The following is a 22,746-nucleotide window of genomic DNA, read 5'->3' as shown; positions in this document are numbered from 1 at the left end:
GTGTTCAGAGCAGTACCCCTGCCTGCAGGCACAGGGCTGGTGACAAGCTTCCTCTCCATACTGTCTCCGTTTGGCATCACACTATCACACCGATACTGTGGCCATCCCTGTAAGGCCTTCGAGACCTGAGTTTCTTTCTCCTGAACGTGACTGGTGTGGAAACTACTGACTGTTTTCTCCTCTGCCACCACAAAGCATGCCAATCAGATGGATTTATGGAACATACTGGCAAGCATTTGGACACCTTAGGACCCATTCCTTCCACTTTTTCCCTCTCACTGGCTGCTTCCTATTACTTCCCAATTGTATGTTAAATGGCAGCTCAGGCAAAGACCAGAATGGCAGATGCTTTCTCTTTATAACTACATTTCGAGGACTGGGGACGAGTTCAGTAGGGAGAGTGCTTGCCTAACATGCACAAAGCCCCGGGTTTGATTCCCACCACTGCATACACCAAGTGTGGCGGTTCACCATGATTGCAATCCCAGCACTAAGGATGTGGGGGAGGAGGCTCGGGAGTTCAAGGTTATTCGGATGCCACAGGGGAATTTGAGGCCAGTTTTGGATATAAGAAACTTTGCCTCAGCAAACAAACACAAACAAGCAAATAGAAGGAAGAAAATAATATTTATATCCTGGCATAAAACACATGAAGCCCATTGTCCAAATCCCAAGTCCTGTTTGTTCTCTGACTCTAAAGACAAAATTTCATTTTCCTCAGAGGGACTGAACAAATTATAAATGAAAATATGGCTATTCTCATGGTACCACTGAGTAGGCTACCGGATAATCCACCCCCTCCACCCCCACCCCACTGTTTTTTGAAACAGAGTTTCTTTGTGTAACAGCCCTGGCTGTCCTGGAACCCACTCTGTAGACCAGGCTGGCCTCAAACTCATAGAGATCCGCCTGTTGAGTGCAGGGATTAAAGGTGTATGCCATCCTCTTTTTTTTTTTTTAACCCTGATAATTCTTTTTTTTGTTTGTTTGTTTTTTGTTTTTTGAGACAGGGTTTCTCTGTGTAGCTTTAAAGCCTTTCCTGGAACTCACTCTGTAGCCCAGGCTGGCCTCGAACTCACAGAGATTCTCCTGCCTCTGCCTCCCGAGTGCTGGGAATAAAGGTGTGTGCCACCACTGCCCAGCAACCCTGATAATTCTTAATACGAGCCCTCTGGGGACAACAGGCCTGAAAGAGACCCTGGAAAATGTCACTTTGCCATGTTCTTACCCTGGTAAGAACACGTTCCTGAGAGTGTCAGACCCCTGGACATGCTCCTACCAACCTGCATCCTCTCAGAGGAGAAGGCTCTGAAGACGGCTTTGAGCTCACTTTGTTGGGACTAATGAACATTTATTACTTGTATCTTCCCTCTTGTGTAAAGGGAAGGTAAGTGTGTGCAGGGAAATCTGGTTGGGCCTTGGCCTCTTTTCACTCTGAGTTATGCTCTTTCGAAGGTCAAAGCCCAGCGAAACACTGTTACAGAAATCCTCTGCTTAAGACGCACTTAGGGAAGGCTGGATACAAGAACCCATCCCAGAACATCATCCCACTCGTGACTCAGCTTTAACCATGGATGTTTGCTAAGAAGTGGTAGAGTCCATGAGAAACTTTGTTTAATATCTCCACTGCTCTTCCTAGGAAAGTTTCACTGTGCGTAAGCTGAAGAAACAGCCGATGTCTGGAAGCCTCACAAATTCAGAGGAGGGATATTTATTGTAACTGTGTAAGATCATAAATATTTTTATAAGCCAACTTGGGGCTGTGGGATGGATATACTTATACATGAAAAATGTTGTTTTTGAAAAATAGATTTTGTAATTAAATTACCTCCTCTGCTTGATAATGTCTTCACTCTAGAACAATAGCTCTCAAATTGGAGCATGAATTAGAATCACCTGGAGGGCTTGTTAAGTCCCAAATTGCATCCTAGCTAGTCCACCTTGATGTTAGCACTGGTGGTTTGAGATGACCCTTTGAGAAGTATTGACTGAAAAGATTATAGATCATTGAAAACCTGGCTGCACATTAAAAATTCCTCGGTAGAGCTCTAAAATCATACTATACGCTTGACCACCCAAATCAATCGAATCATAATGTCATGTGGGGGAAGCCTGTGTTTAGAATGTCCCAGAAGCAACCCAGAGTATTCTGATCTGTAGTCAGAGTTGACACTCTTTGTTCTGGATGAAGCTTAGTAACCTAACTGCCTTCAGAAGTCACGGAATCAGCTGGCAGTCAGTGCCTGGAAGGATTAGCAATGCCAAATGCGGCTGGTGGGCTGTGACCTGGCCCTGGGTGCTTGTGGAACACAGATGCCCACTCCGTGCGCGCGCGCGGTGTGGCATCCTGCTAGGTCAGTGGGAAACGGCTTCTTGAGGGAGTTTGTAGTCTGTGCTATCAGCAAATTGCAAAAGGCTCTCAGGGAGTTTTTCCTCTGTCTGATAACAAGTGGGGCAGCCTGAGTTGGGGACGGTTCCCATTGTGCTCTGCTGTGTGACAGCCAGCCTGTCCAAGCCAGTGGACAATGAGTCACTTCATAGCTTCAGGAAGAAAACAGAAGATAAGTATTTATTACTTTCTCCATCGTTTTCTCTCCTGTGCCCCCAACAGTTCAAAGACGACAGAATGACCCATGTGTTTACAGGAAGTTAGGTGAAGTTTTTAAATTTATAGGTCAAGGCTGGGATGGGGCTCTCATTTGAAACTGGCACTGTTAGATGCCAAAGGAGAGAGACCTTTTTAGTGCCACGAGAACCACAGATGGGATACAAAGTCAGCTATCAGTTTGTGAATCTCCGTGCAAAAGGAAAACATGGGGTCTCTTGCTCAGAAATTATTCAGGATTCAAAACAACCCCAGCAGACCGCTAGCCCAGGCCTGGGGCCTGCCCCGAGATGATCTGGCGGGGATGCAGGCCCACCGTCAGGTTTTAGCCCCACCAGACATTCAGATCAAATAAGAGAGGCTTTCAGAGACTGGTGGTGGGGGTGAAGAGAGTCCTAGAACTGAAGTGGGGTACACTGGAGTCAAGAACCCATTCTTCTGCTGACTTTGGTGTCACCCAACTTTTTGGAGCGTTAGTTTAGTCCTCCATAAAACCAAGAGCGACAGAGGTGGTGGCGGACCATCGTTTAGCACGGTGACTGTGATGGAGGTCTCTCATTTAGGAAGCTCAGGGGTTGTTTGTGAAGGTGTCCACCCAAGGTTCTTGTACTTCCTAGGCAAGCACTCTATCGCTAAGTCATGCCCTTGCTCTCATAAGGGACTCTGCACCCCCCTTTTAGAATCAGCTCTGCTGGATTTTGGCTGTGTGTCTGCAAGCAAGAGCCGTTATTCTCCATCTGTGCAAGCGAGATTGCCATGAGGACTGAAAAGTGAGGCTAACCCCTCACAGTAACGTGCAAATAGTGCTATATTGTTACTTACTTCTGTGAGCCACAGGGTTTGTATATAAGGATCAATTGTCCTTTTCTTTACTGTGTTTCACTTTTTAAATTAAGAAAAAAATCATCTATAGTGTCTTCTTAAGCAAAAGCGTTTGTGAAATCACAGGATTCCCATGTAGGGAAGTTTTTATCCTTTGTTATTTTTGTGTGTGTAAGAGCAGGACTATAAAGTACTCTAGAAAGCTCCTGTAAACAGTCTCCTGGGATGGGCACCTGGCCGTGGGTGACCCCGGTCTGCATGCAGATGCCCTCCCAACTTGTCCTGTCCGATGACCCTGTCCACATGTGCTGATATCTGTGCCTTCACCCGACAGCCACATCACTAAAATCTTTTTACCCACTTCAGTCCCTTCTGTCCAGAGCAGTCTTCTTCCCACTGGCTAGCTACAGTAGAAAAGTGTGTGAAACCTCCGGGAGGAACTTGCCCTTTCTCTTGGCTGCTGGTTTTCCTGCCTCCATCTCACTAAGTCTTCCCTTCAGGCCCCACACATCCTATTTCCTCCAAGCGCTTTCTGGCCATTCTCACTTTTTTCTCCTCTGAAAAAGTACTTCACAATCATTTAAGAAACACTTCTTGAGCATGTCCCAAGGCACTCTGTTCTAGGCACACACTGGACACTTACATCCCCTGGCCTCAAGTAGTGGACAGGCTGCTAATCAACGTGAGTGTCTGTCTCCTTACCCGATGAATTGAGCCACGGCTGTCCTTGCTTGAGGCAGGAAATACTTTGTGTGTGTGTGTGTGTGTGTGTGTGTGTGTGAGAGAGAGAGAGAGAGAGAGAGAGAGAGAGAGAGAGAGAGAGGAAGAGAGAGAGAGAGAGAGAGAGAGAGAGAGAGAGAGAGAGAGAGAGATTCCTGCTCTGCCAAACTTCCTTCGCTAAGTATTCATTACTGGAGACCCCCTGGGCTACCAAGGACTTAAAAACAGTCACAAATAAACTTTAAATTTGCTTAGATGCCCCTCTCAAGTTATACCGATCCATCCCCAGATGCCTCAGAAACATCGGCAATGGTTAGATGTAACCAACACGGAGCAAAAGTGCATTCAATACTAATTGAGCACGAAGTCAAATCGGAATTCTTGAGAAAGTATGGGGCTTCTTAAAGTCAGTGAAAGTGAGTTCCCGGAGTTTACACCAGGAGATGGGATGATGGAGGCTCTAACAGAGTTAGGTCACTCAACAACAGATGGAGGTCAGCAAGGATGAAGGCAAGATGGACACCTTCCATTGGCATTTCTTAGGGTAACACAAGGACCTTGGGGAAAATCTTGAATAGTTACAAAAGCCAGAATGAACTGAGCGGTGTAAAATGGTACCATGATAAAATTGTATCAGAAAAATAATGCCCCAATCCACACTTGGCTCAGGCTTTGTTTATTTAAAAAATCAGACTGTATTGACCTTTTAGTTTAATTTGGTCAAATTAAGATCAATGAAGTCTTTTATAATTGACCATACTTTTTGGTGTCTAAGAGGACTCCAGCCAACCTCCCCCCACATGCTATCATACTTCCCTCTGGTACTTTTTAAATAGGTATTCATTTTAATCAAACCTTTTTCTGGCACTAATTATTCTCACACAAGAAGAACTTTCAGTAAGTAGGCATTTAGTGAAGTAATGGATTGATGAGCATCATTCTTCCAGGACCATGACCAAGAGCACATCAGGCAGAACAGTGGTCACTGGCTTTATTGACCAATGAAGAAAGCATGGGTCTGTAGAACCAACCCACTTTCTCAAGAATGGAGATGTCTTGTCCAGTTAGGGCATAATGTTGGGATAAGCCTGTTCAAGACCTTAAAAAGGGGGCGCCCAAGGCTCCAGAGGACATTGCTTACCCACAAAGCACCAGACCGCAAACCGGATCCATGTGATGGTGGAGAGCTTTAGCATGAGATAGATATTCACCAGCATGGCAAAGGCGGGCACAAAGGGGAGGCAGGGGGCCATGTACGGCAGCTTCTTGGGGTTCTCTGGCTGCTGCAAGATTACAAACACCAGCACACTGATCAGCAGCACCATCAGAACAACCAGAAGGATGGCCCACCAGCTCTGGCCCGAGATGTAGTCGGAGCCAAAGATGATGAAGGAGCAGAAGATGAACATGAGGATGAAGAGCAGGAGCACGCAGATGGTCACCGTGTGCCCTGTTGCTGCTGTGGGCCGGTCCATTTTGCCTGGAAGGCCCAGCCGGATTCTCATCGTGTAGTAGCGAGGTCCAATCAGCTTCTTCAACTTGATGAGATAGATGTTTTCTGATTCATCGGCTTCTATGCCTGTGGTCATGTCCACCGTGCCGTAGTTGGGGTGGTTGACGTTGTAGGCAGACTTATCGGACTTCCCTATGAGCATCTCATTGTCTCCCAAGGACGGCAGGTTCTTGGCCCCGCAGGTGTTCGTGGCAGGGCTGGAGAACTCTTCCCCTTCACTCACAGGAGAAGACGTTTCTTTCTCGCAGTCAGCCAGGATGCCTTCCTTCTTCTTGGTGTGCTCCTCAGACAGGAACTTGACGAAACCATCAATGTCACTCTCGGGTTGGTATCGAAGGAGCAAGACGCAGACAGAGACCAAGGTGTAGGCGAGGAGCGTGCCGATGGACATCATCTCTATCAGGTCCCTCAGGCTGACCAGCAGTGAGAGGAGAGCTGCTAGGAATCCGGACACGATGCAGGCTACCACTGGTGTCTCCGTGTAGGAGCTCACGTGAGCCAGGAACCTGGAGGGAAGGTGTGAGCAGAGAGTTAGGAGTCACAGTACCCACGGTGACTGCTTCTCACATACCAGCAGGTTAGAACTGCAATGTCAGCAGTTTGGTGTGGGTAGCTCCTCCTGCCCTGCCCTTCCGATTAACTTGTCTGCTACGCTAGTCCCACAGTTTGGCTTGTGGGACATCATTAGAGAATTCACTTTAATTCCTTGATATGAAGCCTTAAAAAAACCCTGGAAACCAAGGAGTCCTATTCATTATGTGACAGGAAGGACTGATTGACTCTAGGAAGTCTGTCAGAAATCCACATGGAAGCTGGAAAACTTGTCAATCTGCAACATTACCAGTTCTTACTGGGAAGGAACATGCTCATAAGCCCTACCATATCAGAGTTTCTGGAGGTGATGTCCAGCCAACTGTACTTTAAAAGACACCTCAAGCTCTCACACCTGAGACCCACCGCCCTGCACCAAAAGGACAGGGATCGAGTTGGTAAAGCAGCATGCCAGGGGAGAGGCTCATCGACACAGACCAAGTTCAGCTGGAGATGAGAAGGGAACCAGGCCCTCTGCAGCAGGCCCTGAGAGCCCTAGAGAGGCCCCTCTGCCCTCCTCTCTCCTCTCCTGGCCCTGCCTCCTCCATTCTCCATCATTTCTCTCCTCTGAATCACACAGAACGGTTAAGTGTGCCAGGGCCCATAGCGTCTTTCCTCTTTGGTTTTAATTAATTTATTTTTTGTGGCAGGAAATCTTACGGTGTGTGAAGTCGTGAGCTGTCCCACCACCTCAGCCCTGTCTCGATCTACCCAGCAGCCCAGTGCAGCTGCTCTAGCCTGGTGTAGACTCAGGGAACGGGCAGGAAGTGACAGCCAGTGGCAGAAGTAAAGCCCCTGAGCCTGCTCTCCTGACCCCCCACCACGGGCACTGGAGATCAAGAAAAGGGCCATGTCCAGTTTGGTCAGTGGGAGACAGACCACTCCGTGGCTGCCCAAAAGGCTGGAACTTCAAAAGTATTGCTACTGTGACAAGTCTGAGGATCAGGGATGGAGGGACGGCTCAGTGGTGAAGAGCACAGGCTGCTTTTCCTGAGGACCTGGGTTCAGTCCTCAGCACCCACATGGTGGCTCACGATCATCTCTAACTCCAGCTCTAGGGGATCTGACTCCCTCTTCTGGCCTTTGGAAGTACCAGATACACATGGGGTACATAGAAACAAGCCAAACACTCACACCATTAAACAATGAAGGTCTGAGTTTCAGGCCAGATAGTTCTGGTTTCAAGTTCTGGCCCACCACTCATCAGCTGCAAGGTTTGGGCCAAGGCTCTTCTACCTCTTTGATTCCTGGTATACTCATTGGACACAGTACACAGACCACCCAGCTGCACCAGTGTTGATAATTGTCTGACAAAGGACAGTTACTGTAACAATTGCCATGTTCTCATTCGAGGATTTATCGCCTCTCTGACCCTTGGATGTTTTCAGCTTCGGGGGATTTGGAGAAAGGAATCAGGTCTCACTATGAGGCAGGTCTAAGATACCCCTGAGTTCTTCCTTCTGAAAGTACACTCACCTCCCACACAGTGATTTGGACCGACTGTCCCCACAAGGGAAATGCCTGTCAGCGGAGGGAGAAGGGTTCACATCCCTTGGTTCTGGACTGAAGGACCTAGAGTCATCTGAGAGGCCGTTTCAGAGGCTGAGCTCCTGAAACCCAGACTTTGACAAGATGTCAGTCTTTAGGAAAGGCAGCCATCAAGCTGATCTCAGTGGGTGACAGTCCTCTTGGACAGCGGCGGCAGCAGCAGAGTGGAACCATTTCCTGGGGACCCTTACCTGAAAAGCAGCCCATCACCAGCCATGGCATAAATGACTCTGGGCATGGGGAACAGGGAGCCCAGCAGGCTGACTGTCAGTCCCGCCACCGATCCGACGGCCACCACAAACTTGGCGGCATAGAAGCCATGGGCCACAAACATCTCCATGAGAGGGGACTCCGTGTCGATGGCGTAGTATGGCACCATCAGAGTTAAGATCATGCTCACCTGTCAAGACAAAAGAAGACGAACTGCAGGCAGAGGGGACAGACAGCATGGGCGGGAGACCCCGACCTGAGGGCAGAGGCCGTTGTGGCAGTTTGGAACCATTAGCTGGCACGTGGCTTTATTTAGACCGTCTGGTCTCCGTGTTTTCTCCCTAATTTCACTTTCAGTGGTTGGGACCAAGTCATCTCCAAAATATCTCCGTGGCCTTTTCCTATCTGAGGAAAAACCCACAGATGTTTCAAGCCTCACAGAAACAGATCTATCCTGAGACATGCCCAGATGGAAGGTGCATGGCCAGGGCCTCAAGTGCCCTGCCCCTAAGGTCAAAGCTCTCACTTCTTCTTCCTCTTCTTTTTTATAAAGTATTTGTGTGTTTTTGAAAGTGTGTGTGTGTGTGTGTGTGTGTGTGTGTGTGCGTGTGTGTGTGTGTGTATATGCGCGTGTGCGCATGCGCACATGTGTGTGATTGTGCGTGTGCGCTTGTGTAGGCTGAAGCACACCTTAGGGCAGCTCAATTCTCTTCTGTCATGCGGCTTGTGGGGATCCACCTCATATCTGCTTATCCCCTGGGCTACATCACCAGGACAAGGACAAGGCTTTACTTCTATTTCTTCAGGACCCACCGGCTCTGATCTGTCCTCCTTCTCACTCACAACCTCAGAGGTCAAAGCACCAATAGTATTTGAGACAATGAGCTGACGAGGTCACAGTAAGGACTCATTTCATTTCCTCCCTCTGGCTGAGTGTCGAGTCATGCAGGCCGACAGAGAACTGTGGCATCGGGATGGATCCAGTCGTGCTCTGTGACGCCACTGTGTCTCTACTTAACCAGGGTACGCTTGTCTGGAGACTCCTGTAGGGGTCATGTTTCCTTTCTATGTCAAAGATCTGCTGTAAAATTGATTTCTTTAACATTGACCCTAAACAGCCGTCACACGTGACTCCTCCTGGCGTGTAGAAAACAACTTGACACCAAGAAGGGAACTGAAAGTCTGAAATGGATGGAGGTCACATCAGACCACTTCTTTGCCTGCTCCTCAGGAGCCAAGGTCCCCCAGGGAAGCCATGGTCACCAGGGAAGACAGCAGACTATGCTGTGGCAGCCCAGCACCTTGGTGCTACAGTGACTGTTTACTGACCAGTAGAGACCCAGGGGTCCCCGAGGCACAACTAAAGCCTGGGTAGTCTGAAAGACAGTGGCCCTCAGGGCTGTCTCTTGTCACATTGCCTGTGAGGATGCAGCAGAGTGGCTGGAGGAGTGTGATTGGTTCTCATAGCAAATCTCAGAGTCTTCTGGTCACACAGATCAGCATGGGTTAAGCTGCTAGCTTGGTGGATACACAAGCGTATTCTGCAGTCTATAAAGTGCTATTTAAGGAAGGAACCGTGATGGTAAGCTTCTCTGTGCGTGCATGCTGCCAGGGTCTACCTCCACAGGGAGGAGTGGAAAGATGAAATGTGGACGGGGACAGACAGAGCAGAGGAGATCTCTTGCTCCTGCCCTGCCACCTCCCACCTCCCACAATGTAGGATAATCAGGGTCTAGATAATATGAAGACACTTGTGTGTTCATGGAGGGAGGTGATAATTGGTCCATTCATTCATAAGAATGAATGTCTGGGTGGGCAACTGGATTTCCATCAATAGACAATCTTGTTCTTCGTGCCTCATCATTTGATCTGGATTCCTTAGGTAATGGCTAAAGACGATTTTTTGGAGTAATGAGGGCTGGCCAGTCTGATAGGCTGTACCCTCTCCTGAGTTATTTTCAATTTCCATGACTTTGAGCTCATTAGACATATGTGTTTCTTCAGATTAGCATATTGGAATCTTTAGAGGTGGCATCCACCCTGGATGCTGTCTTCTTCCTGAGTGTGATGACCCATTCAGACTTTCAGGACCAGGGAGTGTCCATGTCCTGGTGGCTGGTCAGATGGCTCTAGGAGCTAAGAAGGTGTTTGATGAGGCTAACAATTTCTGTGAGAGAAATTCTGCCATGAGGACTGAGAAGGAAACATTAGAAGTGTGTGTGTGGGAGTGTATTCATGTGTCCTGAGGAGACCAGGCTAGAGGCTTCTCTCTGAGGGAAACCCCGAGGGTGAGTTTGAGCTGGTGTTAGGAGACCGAGCTGGAAAGAACTGCATTTCTCTCCAGATTTCAGGGCAAGAGTGTCTCCCAAGGACAGCGTGTTCTCTCGCCGCCTCTGTGGGAGGCTTGCCTCTCCACTGCCGGGAAGCGCCCGGAAGACAGAAGAGCATTGAGGCTGTGCACAGAGGCCACCCGTTACTGCCAGCCTATGACCTGAGCAGCGCGGATGACAGCCCGCTCCTTGCACACTGTCCCTAGGCATAGGCAAGGGTAGGGATGGAGAGGCACAGGCTGAGGTGAGGGCGTGGGGCTTTTCTTTCCTTCCAATTTGAGGTCTCGAGTTTCTTCTTGTCATTGATAGGTAGAGCTACAGGGGACACAGGAAACACCATGCAAGCATCAACAGGGAGTGAGGAGAAGTCTATGTCCTGAGAGAGGAGTTGTCAGTCTTACAGCCACACTTGTTGCTGTTGTTGTGTGTGTATGTATGTGTGAGTGTGAGCAAGGGTGTGCAGATGTGTGTACAGATTGTGTAGAGGACAACCTTAAGTATTCCTCAGGTACTGTCTAGCTTTTTTTTTTTTGACAGGGTCTCTCCTAGGCTTAGGACTTGCTGAGCAGGTGAAGCTGGCTGCCCAGTGAGCCCCAGGGATCTGTCTGTCTGCTTCACCAGTGCTGGGGTTACCAGCACACACAACCATGCCAGACTTTTGCTTTTCCTGTGAGTTCTCAGGATTGATCTCATGTCCTTGAACTTGCACTACAATACTGAACCTTCTCCTTAGCCCTAGAACCACCTTTTACAATAAAATATAAAGGGTCATGAGGAGGGTCCCATCAGCACTTGGTACTTACAGTCACATACGCTGTCAGGCAGATGACCAGGGATGCAGTGATAGCATAAGGGATGGATGTGTTGGGGTTCTGGGCTTCCTCCCCAGTGGTGGCAATAATGTCAAAGCCAATGAAAGCATAGAAACATGTGGCTGCTCCTTGCAGTACCTGTAAAGATAATGACATCTGTCAGGCTCAGAAAAGGAGGGCAGAACATGACTTAAATGTGGTGCCCAGAACCGCCCGGTGCTCTGCAGATGCTCCCGAGTGGCACAGGGGATCTGTGGAAGAGCTGGTGGTAAGCAGCCAAGTTCTGATCTGCTCTGCGTTGCTGTCTGACTGGGCACCTCCTCATGTGTTAAATACAGATGAGAATTTTATGGCCAAATAAAAATTGGGTTAGTCAACATATTCAAATTCTTTTTGAAAAAAAAAAAATCAGTGTGTTGGCTCTCTGTTGTTTGTGCAGGAGGCATCGAACCTAGGGTCTCATGTAGTGAAGTTCTTTACCACTAGCTGCCTCCTTCAGGGTGTTTCTTGTATATTTTATACTTTATGTTTTAGTTTCACCTCTCAGTACTCAACCAAGATGTAAGAGATTTTTGGAAATGTGGAAAGGTACTTTTGACCACCATGGATACATTGGATGTGAGCTGCTGGCCTTCTGTGGATGAGGTGCGTCTACTTCTGCATGAAGTATTCTGCCCCGAGAGCCTATCTCTGTGGTAATGTCTAGACTGGAGGCCAGGCAAGCTTTAGATTTCTAGTGCCTTTAAAGGGAAGATGGGAGGATGATGAGATTGTTTGACTTTCTGCTCCTTTTGCGTTTGAATGACCCAGTTGGATATGAGGTAGGCGGCTGGGCAAAGCTGGGGGGATGCCATTTACTCAGAAACTTTGGCTGATGTCTGTGTCTGCAGGATTTTAGGTGACTCTAAGGGTGGTTAGGCCTTCAGTCAAGATGTTATTGAAACCCTTCAGGTGGGGACCATATGACTTTCTTTTAAGTGAGCTTTCCTAGCCTTGATAGTCTCAGTATCAACTGAAAATGAAAATGTGACTCTTCTAGCAGTTGGGGTGCTCTAGTAGAAGATGGATGGTGTGTTCTAGATAAAGACACAAACTCTGAACTCCGTCAGGGGTCCTGGAGGATAGAGCGTGTGTAGAGAGGACTATCTATCCCCCTTTATAAGGGTTTATAAAGGATATGCCAAATACATTCTAACCCGAAGTGTTAACTTTTAACCTTCCCCAAGGACTTCTTCATAAGTGCAAACAAAAATACTAGATACTACAACCAGTAAAATGCATCACAAATTTAAATGTCATCTCAGGCAGCCAAGAGTAACCTTTGCTCATCTGTAAAATGAAACAGTTTCTTATGGAGGGTCCCAGCTGGCATCTTCACACTCCAGTCTCCTGTCCTAGGAGTTCTGATTCTGGGGTTAGTGGTATTCTGGGAAATATGTGACTTTGTCTGGAAGAGTCACATTTTAATTTTTACTAGCTGTTAACTAAATTTTAGGATTTCTTTGATGATGATTGTTCTATGATTTTTTTTGTCACCAATAGAACTAGACATTTTCACATCATGAGACTTTGGCAGAGATCTTGAAAAATTGTTTGTGCTGGTCTAAATTATGGTAGTTCTTGGATATAGAATTGCTTTAAAATTTCTGTATAATTAGATTCTTTGTCTGAAATTTAATTCTAATAAGAGAATCATAAGCCTCACCGTATTCAAAGGGAACTAAAGCACAAAAAGCTAAGAACTGCTCCACTCCAGCAAACCGAGTGGACACAAGTTGTCCCTGGGAGAGAAGAAACCGATTTTCCCTCAGCAGAGCCCTCAGGCAGGCTGTGGAAAGTGCCGTCAGTTGCCAGATGAAGGAAGGGAACAGATTTTACTGCATCATGGAAGCAAGTTCGCCGTCTGGATGCATGCTCATTTTCTCTTGTCTGGGGAATATTACTGATTTCCAAGGCTGAATACATGCTGGGACTGCAGCTTGTGAACTTGTCTCGATCATAGCAAAGCCATGCCTTAAGATAGGTCTTATTTTTCTTTCTTTAACAAATTTCTTCTTCATATGTGTGTGTGTGTGTGTGTGTGTGTGTGTGTGCGCGCCGCGCGCGCGCGCACACGCATATGTATGTGCACATATGTGCACACATAAACATAAAACATACACACACACACACACACACACACACACACACAAAACCCTCTTATACATTTTTGGTGACCTGGCACAACAGCCAGGTAGACTGAGGCGAGTCTCCCTTAGAAGGGGAGAGGGGTGTGAGCCATGCTATGTGAGGAGCCGAGGATGGCTGACCTGAAAAGTAGCGGACTCAGTGGAAGTGATGACAGGTCACTTTCCTTCATCCTTTTGGAAGCATTGAGAAGACTAGCCATGTCATGGCTGAAATGAAATAAGCATTGTGTGCTCCAAAGGGAAACCCTAGAGCCATGTATGTGGGTGGGATTGGTCTGCTAGGAGTGTGGACTTTGTAGACCAACAGACCTTGGTTGGTTGTGTCCTAAACTAGCTGGATGACCTAAGATAAGTTTCTAGTCTGTTGGAAATCATTTCTTCATTACTAAGATAGGAATAACAACTCACTCATAGGGTTGTTTCAAAAAGTAAATGAGATAAATTGTATCACATAGTGTGGTTTGTGCTCAATAAATATTAGCCTTTACTGTCTAATGCTATTACTATCACTACTGTAAAGTTTTCTAGGACAAATCAAATCCAAGGGCATAGAGCTCTCCTCCACTTAGAACATGGCACATCTATACTAAGTACCGCCATGTGCCAAGCACTGTGATTGATAAGGAGAAGAAAGTACTCTGAGCTTGGCCTCGTGGTGCTTGAAGTCCTGAGGATGCTGAAGGACCACAAATATAACTTGGACCATAGTAATAAACTGACTAATATTAATAAGCATCTATATTATTTGCAAAACGCAAATGCTTCTATTTTCCAAATGAATAAAGGCATGGATGACAATTATTGATTAGACACTAGAAAATTAACTATGATCAAGTTGGGAAGAGGGAAAAACACTTATAAAAACGGTGAAGATTAGTCTGAATCTGCATATGTAGAATTAGGAAGCAATAATAGTTGAAGAAAGACCAGATCCATCAAAGACTTGACGTTTGAGAGTCCTTCTGCATTCATCAGGTAACAGAATTCAACACGGATGATGTGGGGGAAATGAAACTAATGGAGGGAATATAGGCAAGGTGAGGCGGGTCCAGGCAGTATCAAAGCTTCAACTAGGGAAGTTGAGGCAACCATTGCTATGTATAAGTTTAGGAGTCCAGGGCAGAATGGTATTCCTGGGATCCAGTGAGATCTAAAAATGGGGAGCAGGGCTGGCCAGCAGGAGCACACAGCCAGTGTGGAGCCAGGGCTGGCAGGAGTGAGAGGTAACACTATGACCTTCCTCTCTTCTTGTCTTCTGATTGTCTGGTAGTATCTCCCATTGGCTAAGCCCTACAGGCTGGACAAGGAGGAAGTCTGGAGTACAGGACAGAAGAAAGAGTGGAGGTAGACCAGGGTGAAGGAGGGAACTGGGGAGTCTAACACACAAGGTCAAACAGGCTCCAGCCTAGTAAGACAGGTGAAGTAAACAAAATCAGCAGAAAGATCAACTTTTTAGTTGAGCTAGTTTTTAATTTGTCTTGAGACAAGGTCTCCCTATGGGATCCTGGCTGCTCTTGAAGTCACGACCCACTTATCTGTGTCCCTGGGCTGCTGGGATTATGGGTATACACCATCATGTTCAGCTATCTGATAAGATTATTCTCTGTCTCTCTCTCTGTCTCTCTGTCTCTCTGTCTCTCTGTCTCTCTGTCTCTCTCTCTCTCTCTCTCTCTCTCTCTCTCCCTTTCTCCCTCTTCCCCCCTCTCTCCCCCTTTCTCTCTTGTAAACAAATATGAGGACAAAGAAACTCAAAACAAAACGGTGAGGAGGTGTGATCATGAACGCTGATTTCTGCCTCGCTCTCTGCAGATCTCATCTGGCCAGTGGCATTTATGGTTGGAATACCTGCAAACATGAAAAACCTACGTGTGGTGAGCCTGTGCCGATACTTGCCCAGACGACTCAGAATGGGCTTACCCTGCCAACAGCTCTGCAGAGAAGCATCACAACACACGGAGGGCTCTAGCTTGCTCACTTGTCAAAGGCACTGTCCTGAGTGGCTTGCTACTCAGTGTGCAGGGTCCCTGAAAGCTGTGCTTCCCCTCAACAGGTGGTGGCACACACCTTTAATCCCAGCACTCGGGAGGTGGAGGCAGGCGGATCTCTGTGAGTTCGAGGCCAGTCTGGTCTACAGAGCGAAATCCAGTACAGGCACCAAAGCTACACAGAGAAACCCTGTCTTGAAAAACAAAAACAAAAACAAAAACAAAAAAGTTATGCCCCTCAGGTTTTTATGATATTTGTGAGGCATTAGGATGAGGTGACCTTCCTGTGTTGTTTTGAGAAGCTTCAGACGTTAGAAAATAACTAGGCCCCTTTGTCTAATTTACTGCCAGCCTGACAAGACAAAATGACAATGCTAATAGCATTTGAACCACCCTCGTGGCCTGGCTCTATTAGCAGCCTGTCCACAGTGACAGTGGAATGTGTTAATAGGTTCCAACCAATGGATTCAGACCAGGGGAGTATGGAAAACAATAGCTTTCCTTTGGAGGCCTTTAGAATTCCTTGCAAATTCTTACTATGGACTATTTTCCTGGGAGCTATTTGTGCTGGTAAAATGTCTTATTTGGTTAAAGAAAAACCATAAGATAGCATCAAGAACAAATAACATAAAGGGCGCCCACATCCAACAATGTCCAGAGACTGAGGAATTGCAGATGGAAGCCGGGGTTCAACTGAGGGCCAGAGTCACTTGATATAGGGGAAAATGTTTGTTGTTCTTAAGCTCTTCAAGACCAAAGAAGCATTTGACCCAGAACCTTTAAGTGAGTAAACCATTCCTTAAGCTATTTTCTTTGGAAGGAGGTGGCTGGAAGAGGCTTGTGAGGGCCCCATTGCCAGAGGACTGGTTGTTCATTAACCCTTTCATGGCACTTGCAAGTTGTGCTTAAACCAGTGTGATGGTGTCCTTATGAAACCCTACCTCATTTCCTCATCCCTTTCTACCTAAAGCACAGGACACCGCAAGACTGGAACTCTGCACTAGTCCCCTAGTTAGCAGTGGGGCTCAGGGGTTCCCTAAGCAGCATAGACACCCATGCAGCTGCTGAGTAAGAAAACATTTTTGCTGACAATTGTTAGATAAGGGTGGGAATACATTTACTGCTGTGGTAGGTGATCGAGTCATGAGAAGGTGCCAGACTTTTACAATACGTGACTTAAATTTACAGTGGCCTTGCTGGACAAGAAAAGTGATCTGAAACCAAAGTAGAGAAAGAGCAAGGCCAGGTTGTTCACTGGGGAGCACGTGCAGCAATCCAAGGCCAGGCAGAGGATGGGGGGCTGAGTCATCAGCTCGCATGCTGTCCGTGGAGCTCAGATAACACTTCCTGTCACAGCACAGGGATGTACATTTGTTTCTTTCTGGGATAAGAGATACACATTAAAAATCCAAACGCCCAGCCAGGCTGCTCTAGCGGCCAATGACAAGTCTACTCAGGTTACTAGGTGAGGTCAGTGGCCAGAGGTTTAAACAGAGCTGGGTGGTCTCAAGGGGTCTAAACCAGGGGAGGTGGAGTCAATACGGACTTGGCTTCACCCAAGACTGGAATTCAATTTCAGCTAGACTGCTTACTAGCACTGCCGTCTTGGATGAAACTTCAGCTATTTCGGCATGAAAGTGGACAGCACTGCTGTTTTTCCCAGGGCTCCCGTGAAGAGCAAACGAAACATGTATTTGAAAGTGCTTGTCACAAAGAGAAGTCATTGCTTCTTTTCTTCTTTACACCTAAATCTAGACCTTATTTTCTTTCTACAAAAGCAAGTGAGAATCCAGGGTGCATAAACCCGGGCCCCCAAAGCTGGTCTGATGACTCCTTGAAGCAGTGGCCTCTTGACTGGGAAGGGTGTAGAATCCCTGACTCAGGGGAGTCTGGGGAAATGGCTTAGCGGTTAAGAACTTGTATTGTTCATGCAGAGGATCTGAGTTCAATTCCCAGCACCCACATCAGGCAGCTCAAACCTGTTTGAACTCCAGTGGATGGCCCTAACCTCGGGCACACGTACATGTAAATAATAATAAATATATTTAAAAAAAAGAATCCCTGACTCGGGAAGAAGACACCTCAGAGAGAATGAGGACCCCAGAACAGAGCACCAGAGGAAAGAAAGGGCTAAAAGACGCATCATTTTCTTCACAATTAGGAAAGGCTGTTCAGAGGCCCTTACTCCTCCTAGTCCTCACAGTGGGTGATGCACACCCAGTCTGAGCGAAGATAAGAACTTGGTATTTCTTAATGTTTTTTTCAGCTCCAATATTCCAGTTCAGGGGCTGGAGAGATGGCTCTGCCCGTAAGAGAAACAATTGCTCTTCCTTAGGATGGGTGTTTGATTCGTGGCGCCCACATGGCGGCTATCAACCATCTGTAAATCCAGTTCCAGGGGATTTGTTCTCTCTTCTGGTCTCTGCAGGTACTTCATGAACACAGTGGTGCACAAGGACATACACAAACGAAGTACCCACGCCTGTGAAAAAAGTCCAGTACTCTAATTCTCCATGAACGTTTAAGGAAAATATGCAGGATTAGTTACCTTGTTATTATGATTTTATGTGCATGTGTGTTTACATCTGTGAGGGTGTGAGTATGTGTGCCTGTGTGTCCCAATACTGTTGTTAAGAGTCTTCCTCTGTTGCTCTCCATCATATTCACTGAGGTAGGGTCTGTCAATCTAGCCAGCCATCTTGACCTGGGACCCCCGTCTGTGCCTTCCAATAGCTGGAATTACTGTTGGGCCACCATGCCTGCTTGGCTGGCATTTATGTGGTTATGGGCATTCGAACTTTGGTCTTCATGCTTGTTGCCTAGGCAGCAAGCGATTTCCTGGTGAGTGATCTCCCCAGCCCTCATCGTCTTCATTATTTTTAAGAATGCTTAGAGCAGAGAGATCAGCGTAGTATACACGGGGTACTAAAACAAAAGGAAAGGGCCTTGGAATCCTATAGCCTTTGTCCTAAGTGAAGTGAGATCAAGTGTGTTACCAGTCTCTCAGAGCCTGTGCGCTCCAAGTGTATGGTGGGGATAAAGCATCACTGTAAGAGCAGGCTGACATTGACGGAGCAGAACATGGCATGTCAGGCATTACTCTTACAGTACCACACAAAGGCAGCCAAGAGGCTATCCTCTTCTGCAAGCATCTGCTGCAAGTTTGCCTCCTTCCTTGATAACGAGAGGAGCTGAGAACACAGACGTGAACTGGTGCCCAGCGTCTTCCAGTAAGTCCTCAACCCAGTCATCCCTCACGGTGTGGAGAAAACCGTGAGAACGCTTTCATGAGTTACAAAAAGAATGCACTTGGGGTCCGGGAGACATTCCTTGTTTCCACTCTTATAATTTGTTGTTTCTCTTCTGTGATAGGAAAAGAACAATGTGTATCATAAGAAAATGTAGACTTAGGATCCAACAGTGCTTCTTTGTCCCCCTTTCTGGTTTCAACCAGTTTCGGTATTTATTCATTTCAGAGAGGAGGGATGCACTTCGTGGTTCCGTGGAATTCTTACAGGTCAGCAGAAGACTCGCAATTTCGCCTTAAACGACTTGCTTATTTCTCCGCACCGACTGATATAGCATGGCTTAGAATAAACAGAAGTTATTTTGAATGTTCTCCAAGAGTGATTTCTGATCCCTGGATGTCTTGGAGGAAAACCAGTCTAAGCAAAAGCTGCAAAAGCTACAAAAGCAAATTGGGCAGAGTCCTGCACTTGTGCTCTGCCCCAGCACCGGGCCGACCTGCTCTCTGGAGCTCTGGAGAGTCACTCACTTGTGAAATGAGAGGACAGGACCTGGGCACTTCTGAGATGCTGCCATCTAGAAAATTTCTGACTTATGCTCCACCATCAAAAAAAGTCTGGCTTTATTTACCAGTAAATCCATAAAATAAATGTTTTCTAGGCACACTGCAGAAAAAGTCAGGTGGAACTCAGAGCCACCTTAGTGTAAAGAATTTGCCACCCTGACTTACATTTTTACTGTCACCAGTTCCTGGGGATGGAATCTGAAGACGTCCTTCCCACCGAAGCCTGCCCTCCTGTCCCCGGACTACACTAGCTGGACTGTGTGCCTCTCAGATGGGACTTCAAACTGTCACTCCACTGCTCTCAGACCCCAGCAGGACTTTCTTTCCAGAGTTAGATGTTGGAGTCTGATTACAAATGCTTTTCCCTCTAATTTAACACTGAGGCAAAACTCAGCCCTTTCCCATTCATCCACTCTTCCTGGCTTTCTTTACTAATTTGTCTATTTCTGTGCATGGCGGCTGCTCTTAGCAGAATCGAGCTGTTCCTACAGTCTTTGGGTCCAATACCCCTGGCTTTAGGTTCTGATTCTCCCATTGGCACAGTGCTTAACAGGGAGTCACTGGCCCTCTCTGGGCACAGATGCCTTCATCCTTCGGTCCCAATTGTGAATATTTTCTGCCCAAGGTTATTGTGATGATGTGATGAGGTAATGCATACAGCATTAACATGGATGTAGGCGTGTTGAGCGAGCACACCACATCTAATCTGTTACTGCTATCTGTGCAGACTGGGATCTCACTCAGCACATGCCCGTGAAACCAGTGAACAAGTTAAAATCTAAAGACTTCTTCAGAACATTCCTAACTAAAAGAGCACGTTTTCTTGAAAATGTGTCTTAGACTGTTCCCATCCTGGAAGGCACATTAGCCTCTGGGACTGAACTCACCCCTGACCAGCCGTGGGGCAAGAACTGGCCCTCAGCCCAGTATTTGCCATTGACGAAGAAGAAGCCTGCGATCATGATGAACACCCACACTGCCAGGTTGAGGACATTGAGGACGTTGTTGAAGCCTACGGAATTCTTCACCCCCAGAGCTACAATGATGGTCACAATGACAGCGATCACCAGAGCCAGGAGGTCTGGGTATGATTCTTCTCCTTTCCCTAGAGGAGGAAGACATGGTTAGTATCTTCCAAAGAGAAGAAAGGGCCCACGGACTCACTCTACCCCATTGCATCCGAATTGCTATGACTCACAGAGTAGTGGCTAGTCTGTGAGAAAGGACAGCGAAGGCTCTCTGTCTGTCTGTCTGTCTGTCATCTGTCTGTCTCTCTGTGTGTACACATACACATGTCACTGTATGGCCCATAAGCAGGTACAAGTGTTTATTTGCAAGTGAGGAAGTTTGGGACACAGATAAGGTCACCTGATACCAGAGATCAAAACCTGGAACATGTAATGAGACAGTTGTAAACACCGGGGGAAGCACGGCAGGGCAGGTACGTGTAAAGTCAGGAGCATCTTGGGACATTTGTGGCACACATGTACATATGTCTAACATGTTCTGTGAAAACTTCTTTATCTTCATTACTGGTAGCCTGTAATCTGTAAGATTTATATCCCAGTGTCACAATCTCTCTTTATTAGCAAGTTTCACAATGTGCATATTTGAAAGCCACATTAAGAGTTTTTTTTTCTCTCATCCACAGCGCAGGGGTTGCAGAGAGAAAACGCCCTGTGAACAGGTCCTGCAGCTTGGTCTGCGCGTTGGCCAGTGGACGCCTGCCCTCTGCGGAGGGGAAGAGGTACTGCCCCAGCAGCAGCCAGGGAGCCTGGCTGGACTCCAGCTGTCCTTTTGCCAGCGGCCCACAGTGTGGCCTCGGCACATCCCTCATCCTTCTGGACCTCATCTGCAAAGCGAGTGAGGCGGATGATTGATTTTGGGTCATTTCAGAATCAAAATGTTATGAAATCAGAATACAGCCATGATCTTTAGCCTTGTTATTGTGGCACTGGGGTGATCAGCAATTTAAAAAGAGGGTTTGTGGCGCACGCCCTGGGTTCTATTCCATTCCGCGCTGGGGTGGCGGAGTTAGGCTGATCTCTGGGCTCTAGAGAAAAAGAGGGTTTATTTTTATTATTTGTAATTGCGTCTCTCTCTGTGTGCCTGTGTATGAGTCTGCGCACACACGTGCAGTGGCCCGCAGAAGCCACAGGCCTTGGATGCCCTGGAGCTGGAGTTACAGGAGGTTGTGAGCTACCTGACTTGGACACTGGGAACTAAACCTAGGTCCTCAGGAGAAACAGCAAGTGCTCTTAACCACTAAGCCATCTCAAGCCCTGGTCAACATTTTTGCCAAACATTTTCTGAGGTAAGTACACTGAAGTCAAATGATTTGACATAGCCTCAAAATTATTTTTGGAGTCTCCCTGCTCCCATTCCTTTCTCTCTCCCCTGCCCATGTGTATGTGAACTCTAGGGATTGAACTCAAGGTCTCAAATATACCGCATAAGCCCCGAACTACTGAGCTCCATCCCCAGCTGTCTGGGGAAATTCTGAAGCAAGACTCCAAAGCCTCTTCAACCGTAACTACAAATCTTGTAAATGTGGAAGGGTACACCAGGCATTAGGATGGAGAGCCGTGGCAAGGGACAGATGGTCTGTCTCTGGGCATTTGTTAGGTGACCTCTGACCCACTCAGCTCTTGCTCAGTATTAGGATGCCTTGTGAATGTTGGCTGGACTGGAATCATTTTATTCCTTAAATTTTTTTATTTGGAGCCGGGTGATGGTGGCACATTCCTTTAATCCCAGCACTCAGAAGGCAGGGAGGGGCAAGTGGATCTTTGTGAGTTGGAGACCAGACTGGTCTACAAAGTGAGTTCCAGGACAGCCAGGGATATTACACAGACAAACCCTGTCTCGAAAAACAAAAAAATAAAAACTTCTTTTTTAAATTTGGAGGTGAAAACATTAATTATGAGAAATGGGGGGAAATTGGCATGAAATCACTGGTGATTTCCCCAGTTCCTTTAGTTGCATTTGTTTTATTTTCATACAGCTGTTGTCAGAGTGCGTGTACAGTGCAGCCTGTGTCCTCTGACACAGTGCATGCTGTGACCTCCTGGGTCATCTTTTTAGTCGTCAGGCACACAATATGTATCCACAATTCACATGGCCATTTGTCCTATTGAAGATTTTTTCACATTATTATAATTGAGCATCCATAATCTAAAAATCCAAAATTTGAGAAACTATGAAATCTGAAACTTTTTGAATGGCTTCCACGATACCCCAAGTGATAAGAGTCACACATACAATGAGACTTTGAGTAATATATTGAATAATATTATCTTCAGGCTATATGTCTGAGATGTATATGAAAAACCAATAAATTTTGTGTTAGACCTGGGTGTCAATGGCCAATCCCAGTATTTTATTGTGTGTATGTAAATATTCCAAAGTTTGAAAAACTCCAAGGTCCAAAAACTACTGGCCCCAAGCATCTCAGATAAGGGGTGTGCAACCTTTAAAAATAAGACTGGGATGAGTGTCTTTTTGTCTGATGTGTTCATGGAAATTAGAATAATTCCTTAGAGTGAAGAATTGCTTTGTAAAAACAAAAAGAAGCATTTAAAGTTCTTGACACATTTCCCCAAATTGGGGT

The 22,746-nt window shown here is 46.8% G+C and overlaps 1 protein-coding gene across 1 annotated transcript in view; it reads right to left on the bottom strand.

The window, feature by feature from the left end:
• LOC131912980 (probable cationic amino acid transporter) overlaps positions 1-20,251 on the bottom strand; it is a 31,002-nt gene extending 10,751 nt beyond the window's left edge. Inside the window, exons 1-4 of the mRNA XM_059265297.1 lie at positions 20,024-20,251; positions 11,143-11,289; positions 7,991-8,199; positions 5,289-6,166 (exon numbers count right to left, since the gene is read on the bottom strand). Of these exons, the coding sequence (XP_059121280.1) occupies positions 5,289-6,166; positions 7,991-8,199; positions 11,143-11,289; positions 20,024-20,098 (1,309 nt within the window). The 5' untranslated portion in view covers positions 20,099-20,251. The remainder of the gene's footprint in view (positions 1-5,288; positions 6,167-7,990; positions 8,200-11,142; positions 11,290-20,023) is intronic.
• Between the last annotated feature and the right edge of the window lie 2,495 nt (positions 20,252-22,746).

The sequence above is a fragment of the Peromyscus eremicus genome, chromosome 6 (genome assembly GCF_949786415.1).
Source record: "Peromyscus eremicus chromosome 6, PerEre_H2_v1, whole genome shotgun sequence".
Taxonomy (NCBI): domain Eukaryota; kingdom Metazoa; phylum Chordata; class Mammalia; order Rodentia; family Cricetidae; genus Peromyscus; species Peromyscus eremicus.
Note: the sequence above shows the minus strand (reverse complement) of the source record. Positions and strands in the feature narration are given on the sequence as shown.